Source organism: Cynoglossus semilaevis, chromosome 9 (genome assembly GCF_000523025.1).
Source record: "Cynoglossus semilaevis isolate Cse_v1.0 chromosome 9, Cse_v1.0, whole genome shotgun sequence".
NCBI lineage: Eukaryota > Metazoa > Chordata > Actinopteri > Pleuronectiformes > Cynoglossidae > Cynoglossus > Cynoglossus semilaevis.
In genome coordinates this window covers 896,433-904,026 of record NC_024315.1, presented here as the reverse complement: position 1 = coordinate 904,026, position 7,594 = coordinate 896,433, and the positions used below count along the sequence as shown (strand labels likewise).

The following is a 7,594-nucleotide window of genomic DNA, read 5'->3' as shown; positions in this document are numbered from 1 at the left end:
ATATATATAAATCCATCTTTTCTCGTTCATTCTCCATAAAAACTATTTTAGCCAAAACCGTGTACCATACGAACATCTACAAATACCTGAACTTCTTCACACGCTATGTTTTAGTGTCTTTGACGTATAGGTATGTCTGTCAGCTACCCTGCAGGTTTGACTTTTTTTTTCTCCCTTGAACTCTAAATCTGGTTCCCTGAGAAAAACATGACCGTAATCTGTGTACTTCATCCTAACATGCAGTTACTCTAACAGTTCCAGTTTGTACTCGGCTCCGCTCTCATTAAATGTCTTTGTTGAACATGGGAAATTTATGACATGAAATTTTTAACCCAAAAACGTAGCAGTTAGCTAATCTGAGCTAAGCTACATGCTAAATGTCAATTCATCTATTTGGTTGGAAAAGTATTCATTATTTATTTAAATTATCTTGAACTATTTTAGCCATGCTCCTATTTTTCCACAACCTACTTACGCGAGCTTGGCTTTTTTAAGCCTGAAGAATGAGAGCGTGTGTCTTTCTTCTTCTTTCTGCGAGGGGAATTAGTGTAAGGGTTCAACTAAACAGGACTAGGTTTCACACTGAGTAAAAACAAACAAACAAAAAACCTTAAGCTTGCTTGCTAACCTCAAAACATCACAAAAACAATGTCCTGTTTGGTTGAGTTGTATTGTGTAGAGTGCCCTCTGCAGGAGCAACTACAGGCTGACGCTGTGTGTTCACTGAGCCTTTTACTTAAAGATTCAGTGAACAGTGAACAAAACAGAGACCAAGTAACATTTGAGTTTCCTCAAATATTCTAAGAAGGAAGAAAATAAACCGAAAGAAGCAAACAAAGCCCTTAGATGATGTCATCAAGTATTAGAGATGGCATTGGTCATTTGATAGCTGCTATCTTATACTGTACTTGTTCTTTCATTGTATTGATTTTTTTTCTCTTTGTCTCTTCAGGAAAAGTCTTCATTGGCAACAAGAAGGAGATTGCAGAGAGCAGAATTCCCGAGCTCAACATCTACATGAAGGTAATCACTTTTAATGCCGGCCTCGGTGCCGAGTTTAATTTAGAACAAAGGGAAGAGTTGTTGGCGTGCTCGCTATCATCTGCTGCGTGCAGTTCACTAGCCTACAGCTTGGTGGGCTGAACGATGCTGTAGGTGGATCAGCGCTGGCTTGGATATTTCAGCGGGAGTTTGCTGATGGAGCTCAGCACGTAGGCGTAGCTGCTCCCTTTTTTTTCCTTTGCTCTAACCTGTGCCCACATCACGTCTGACACAACCGTGGCTGCTGCTGCTGCTGTTGTGCGATTTTTTGACATGTTGCAATGTTGCTCCACAATCAAGCTTTTTTTTTTTTTTTTTTTTGCTCCCACTCACTCACTTCTCTGTTTTTTGCTGAAGTCTACTCTTTATTTTCCCCTGTAACCTGCAGTACATGAATCCACCAGAACCAGGTTCCTGTCCTGTAGATTTCCTCCGTCCCTTGTTTTACATCATTTTTCACGATTCTTTACTCTTTAATCTGTGACCAACAGTTGTCCTTCTCTTCTCGTCTCATGTCTCAGTCCTGATTGTCTCCGATCTCTACGTCAAACTTTGACTTCTTCAGGCCCTCAGTGGCCACTTTCTTAGATCTTAGATGCTCTTCTTTTTCGGCACTGTTTTACGCCAGTGGTTACCAACTCGCGGCCCGCAGGCTGAATCCGGCACGCCTGACCGTCCAGTCCAGCCCCAAGACTGGATTACAAAATTTTGAGGACCAAAAAGAAAATATTGTCTGGTCCCCACTATTACAGCAACGGAAAAAAACCCCATCTTAGACTTGTTTTGTTTTGTTTTTATCAATTATCCTCCATCCAACTAATATTCTCTTCCCACTTTTTTCCAGAAATTGCTCAGTCTGCCGATCTGGTTCATTCTGGACGAGGATCTTCGGATGTTTTTCTACCAGACAGATTTGGACAGCCAGCATCGGCTGGAAGACAGCCAGGCTCTGAAGCGTTTGAGGCCCCAAACCCGCAAAGTGTAAGGCCACGATGCTCCTCCTCTTGGAGCCTCTGTACCTCACACTGCCGTGTATTGACCACTGGTTGTTCTTTAACAGAGAAGTTAGTGAGGTAACCGGTCACTGTTACTGATTATCAACACACTCAGACAGGGCTGGATTTCTTTTGGTTCACTTCCCTTTTTTTTTTAAGAGCGACTATTCTGGATTCTGATTGGCTTTCTTACCTGTGGATGTGTAATAGTGACAGAAAGTCACGTAAATGTGGTAAATCAGGGCCTCTCCCAACAGGAAGTAACGCAAAAGCAGACGTTTGTCACTTCCTCTGCTCTCCTACCTGCTGTTCTTACCTACATTTGTAAATATACACACTTTCAAAGGCAGCTCTACATCTGATGATACATCTGAGATGCATTTCTGCCACCTACTGGACAGGATGTTTTTTCACTCTTCTTCTGAAAGAGTAGAAGTAATAAATTGTCCATCAAATTCCAGCAGAGATCAGGAAACAAATGTACAAAATCATAGATCTGGAGTATAAGTCCCACCAGTGCCCTCTAGTGGCTGGTAGTGTGAAAGTAACAAACGTGTAAATTTTCAGTGGTACAAGAGTAGCAGATACCGGTACATGAGCCTAGAGTGCCCTCTAGTGGCTGGAAGTGTGAAAATAACAAACGTGAAATTATATATTTTAATATATAAGTAGAACCTGAGTATAAGTCGCAAACCCAGCCAAAGGATGTAAAAGAAGTGCGACTTATAATCCAGAAAATATGGTACTTTTAATACTCTTATACTTATTTAATCTAAACTGATACTGATAGCTAAGCTAAACCTGCTAACTGCTGCATTAATGACAGCTTCTGGGTTCATCAGTCAATCTGTAAGATTATATAAGGAAATACTTTAAATAGTGATAGTGAAAATCAGCTCTTCTTAGACTGTGATGTAATCATGTGCCAGTACTTGCTGTAAAATTGTTCCGTTGGGGGAGAAGAGCTCAGGGCAGAGGGCGGTGATCTTTGAGTGTCAGGGTTCTAAATCCTAAACCTCCAATGTGTTTCTCTGCAGCAGCTTCTCTGGGATGATTCTGCGTGTCGTAATTTTGGCTCTGTCTCTACTCGTCTTGTAGGAAAACTGTCAAACCAAAGATGGACCTCTTCTCCTCCCCGAGGGCAGAGGTATGTGATGTTGTGGTTGCCGTGGTAACAGTCTCCATGGACACTCTTTGGGAAAAACTTTTTCGGTCAAATCTTTATCCACTTTATCTACTAACAACTGGTCTCTGAGAAAAGGTTTCTCCTGCTCCACGTTTTTTCTGCTCCCAAATATTTTCTTTTTATATTCTTTCGATCCCGTACGAAGTTCCTGCGTGGATTCGCTTTAGTTCACGTTCGTATAGAAAAGAGTCGTCGTTACATACGCGCAAACAGCGTTAAATCATTTGTGAAATCATTTTGATTAAAAAGAATAACGTATAAGTAGAATGACGAGCACGTTTTAAAAATACAAATACCCCTCCACCCCCCGACCCCCCAGATGCAGTAGATAAGTCAACTGTGAAAAAGTTGACTGACTTAGTAATGACTAAATAACTGAATTTAAAAAAAAAAAACAACCTACTCTGTGAAGCTAAATTTCGAGTCACACATTTGTGTATTTTTGTTGTTGACATTTTTTAGATCATTCATTGAGATAAAACACATTCATGATTAAAGGTTTTTCCACAGATATAGAAATGTGTTTAATCAGATTAACAGTTTGAATCATTTCATAGTCTTAATTATGTTACGTCATTCCTTCTCCTCACCCCTTATTCACCTTTTCTCTCCCTTTTACCCTCCGCCCCGTAGTATTCAGTCCTGCTACTCACCCTCAACTTCACCCTCAAGTACCCGCTGTGCTCGCCAAAAATATTTGTGTTTATTCTTAGGCTCTGTCATGGTTTGGGACTGCATTTCTCTGGTCAATGTTAGCGATGCAGTTGCAGATCTATACCAGCAGTTGTTGGTTGACTGATAGGGAAAAAGAGTTTTTACTTCCACGGTGTGTGGTGTGAATAATGAATGTATGTTTTAAAGTGGGTGGAATCCGTGTCCCACTCTCCACCAAACTCTCTGTAATCCTGGAGCACGAAGGTGCAGGATTACACTCTACGGCAGCCAAAACTACAGCAGCAGCAACTTTATTTTATTCCATCCTCCCTCTCTGCCTCCCTGCTTTCTCCCACACAGAAGTAAAACACAAGTGAGATCTACTCCACTAGACCTGCCAGCCTACTCACATTTATTTTAGCTACCTCACTCCTCTTCCGTGGGAAAAGAAAAATTATCTCTCATTTCTGTGGGTTTTTTTTTTCTGTGTGCATGTGCCGCTGCAGTGTTTGCTCAGAGCAGGGAAGTGGACGATTAACTCTGTCCAAACGATGGTCAGCGCCCGCTCCGACTGATGGGTGGCAGCAGAGCGCAGGCATTTGTCACGGCGGAGCTTGTGTAAACGTCGGTGTTTACGCTCAGCAACACCTCATTCCACTTCACTTAGCGTTAGCACAGGCTCATGACGGGTCACTGTTGGCTTTGGCAACGTGAGCTTCAAACACGGGCGACACGTGAATGTGAGCGCGGATACTGGGAGAGAGAGAGAGAAACGTAGTTCTGGAAGTTTAAAGGAGAAGAAAACGGTGTCAAATTAGATAAAGGGAAAGTTCCAAAAGAATTCTTCTGTAACGATGAGAGTCATTATAGCAGGAATTAGCTGCTGTTTTAGATAAGACTGAGTCATGATTTCTTCTTATCAGAATTAAAAAGGACGCATATTGAAATTTTCATATATTTTACTTAATTCACATATATTTTATAAATAATCATCGTATTGAAGGTATGTACGATTGCCATGACTGTTGACGCTTTTTATGATTAAGGCAATGTTATTTTTTTAATCCATACAGCATAGTAAATTACAAAGTTTCGTAGGCTCCGTAACAATTTGGGACTGCATTTCACCCAGTCAAATCAGCTCAGTTCAGTGTTTCATAGCATTATGTGGACCAATCCCTGCAACCCAATCAACAATAACAGATTGTTTTGGGTTTTTTAATTGACATTTACATTAGGTTCTTAAGTCCGAGCATCAACAGGTGGTCTACTAACCCCTGTTGGTCAGCAGCAGTACTGCAGTCATAACATTTTGGTTCATTAGACAATTTTGTTAACAAGCCCAGTTATTGTAAAATATTTAGTATTTTATACTCATTCTACAGTTTATAAATTTCAACTTTCTGAGGAATTCTGAGGAATCCAGGTGTCATGATTGGAAGTGCATGTGAAGCCACAATCAGACGGAGAATCACTGTAATTATAATTATTATCACGTCAATGAATTGTTTTATTCTAATCAAACCAGCCTCCAGTAGCATCATCATCATCATCATCAGTAACAGCAGCAACAGCAGCAGTAACAGCATCAGCATCAGCAGTGTCTGACAGGTGTTTTTCTAAACTGAACCCATTAAACCCACTAAACACGACCTGTCAGTCACGGAGCAGCAGAAAAACACATTCAGCAGAAAGTGTGTAAAAATAAACTGCAGCATCCACCGCAGAGACGGATATTTTTTTTGTAGTTTTAGTGGCAAAAAAAATATAAAGTAGTTCTTACAGTGACTATTAGGAAAGTTTTTTTTGTTTTTTTTTAATTTTTCTGCTGCCTTTTCTCACTGTTTGACAGTCAATTCCAGCTGGAAACTGGAGTTGGTGTTACTTTGTAAACAGCTCACACCGAGGTCCACGAGAAATTCAGTAATTATACAGTAGATAATGTCACGCAGTCGTGGTTTCAGCCGCTGGCTTTCCACTGAGCTCATGTGTTAATTAGGAACTGCTGAAAGTTTTTCTAGTTACACAGAATCACCAGCAGGGCGCCTGTAAACCGATTTAGAATTTTAACATTTCAGAACACACACACACACACTTTTTTTTGTTTTCGGAAGAACACGGAGTGGAAACGACACCAACGCACGTGTAAAAAACGCAGGAAACGACACGAGAGTTAATGACGTTTATCACAAGTTTGACAAAAGGCAGAGGAAAAATCAAATCTTCTGCCGTCACAGTTCTCCCTCCTGTCGTCAGGCTAATGAGCTGACAGTTTAACGAGCTGATGAAGGCAGGTTGGAGCCGCGGCTAATTGTGCGAGCTGATTGCTCCTGTGGCTGCGGAGACCCATGGGTCGCAGGGCTAGATTTAGAGACGTGACCTTCTCTTCACCTACGGTCGATTAACACCAGACTCCTGCCCCGGAAAAAGTTGAACTTTGAAGTCTTTGTCTTTGTGATTGTTTTAGGAAAACAAGATGGAGAGAGTTTTAATGTTCAAAAAAAAGAAAGAAGCTAAATTAGCTTCTGTGTAAAGTGGTTCTTTGTTAATTAACTTTCTGAGGAGAATCCTCTTTTTTCCCACAGACATAAATAAATAAATGCTGAAGAGATTGGGTTTTTTTAACAGTTAGTAATGTGCAGTTTACCTTTAAATGTCATCAGTGTCAGACGTGTTGACTAGTTTGACTGATCCCTCAGTCTCTAACACACACAAACAGATGTGTGTACGGTGTGTGTGTGTGTGTGTGTGTTCTATAGATATTTTCAGTCGGACCAGGGACCAGAGACTGACTGTGGAGGTGTAGACCATCCAGACCACTGAGCTCTCTCTCACTCACTCACTTATCTTCTTTATCCATCCATCCATCATCCATCATCCATCCATCCATCCATCATCCATCCATCCTTAATGCTCCTGTCTGTTTGCCACATTGACACATTCAGTGCTTCATGAATCAAACTATTTAAACCTGACAAGACATTGATTTCTCTTTTTTTCTTTCTTCCCTTCTTTTTTCTTTCCTTTTTTCTTCCTTTCTGTCTTTCTTTCTTTCTTTCTTTTGTTCTTTTGTTCTTTTTTCTTTTCTTTCCTTCCTTCCTTCCTTTCTTTCTTTCTTTCTTTCTTTCTTTCTTTCTTTCTTTCTCTGCGTCTCTATTTCCTGTCATAAAGTCATAAAAACCTCTCAGTGTTTTTTACACATTTTGTTCTGCAGAAACATCAACTCTAGAACCAAGCACATGTTCAATAACCTCCCCTCACCCCCGTTAGCTGACACTATTATTATAATAACTTTATTTTAAACAGAAAAGTTTTTTTATTAATGACTTTTCACTCCTGTATCATCTCTCCTCAGATTTTCCATCTTTTTAATGTCATATTTTCCCCTCATTTCCTCCCTCGGCCCGCGGTCCTACCTGTCTGTTTTCACCGTCTCTTCTTCTCTCTGTCCGTCTGTAGAGTCTCCGTCTTCTTCTTCTTCTTCTTCTTCTGCTCCTCTCGCTGACTTCTGTCTCTGTGTGTCTTCCAGGCGATGTTTGACTTTCGCGGCAACGGTAAGGCGGAGCTGAACCTGAAGAGAGGAGAGGTGATCTTCCTGCTGCGACGAGTCAACGCAGACTGGCTGGAGGTGAGAGAGGAGAAGATAGAGAGTGAGAGCGGGAGAGGCAGAGAGGAGGGGGGAGGTAAGAGTAGACGAGTCGAGGGATGCTGAGGAGGT

At 41.1% G+C, this 7,594-nt stretch overlaps 2 protein-coding genes across 2 annotated transcripts in view; one reads left to right on the top strand and one right to left on the bottom strand.

Annotated features, from left to right (window-relative positions):
- The window catches only part of pvalb7 (parvalbumin 7), a 15,655-nt gene extending 8,302 nt beyond the window's left edge, over positions 1-7,353 (bottom strand). The window contains exon 1 of the mRNA XM_008316257.2: positions 7,293-7,353. The gene's annotated coding sequence lies outside the window, so the exon portion shown is untranslated. The remainder of the gene's footprint in view (positions 1-7,292) is intronic.
- ncf4 (neutrophil cytosolic factor 4) overlaps positions 1-7,594 on the top strand; it is a 14,793-nt gene that overhangs the window by 4,052 nt on the left and 3,147 nt on the right. The window contains 4 exon segments of the mRNA XM_025058551.1: positions 953-1,023; positions 1,886-2,022; positions 3,135-3,183; positions 7,406-7,504. Of these exon segments, the coding sequence (XP_024914319.1) occupies positions 953-1,023; positions 1,886-2,022; positions 3,135-3,183; positions 7,406-7,504 (356 nt within the window).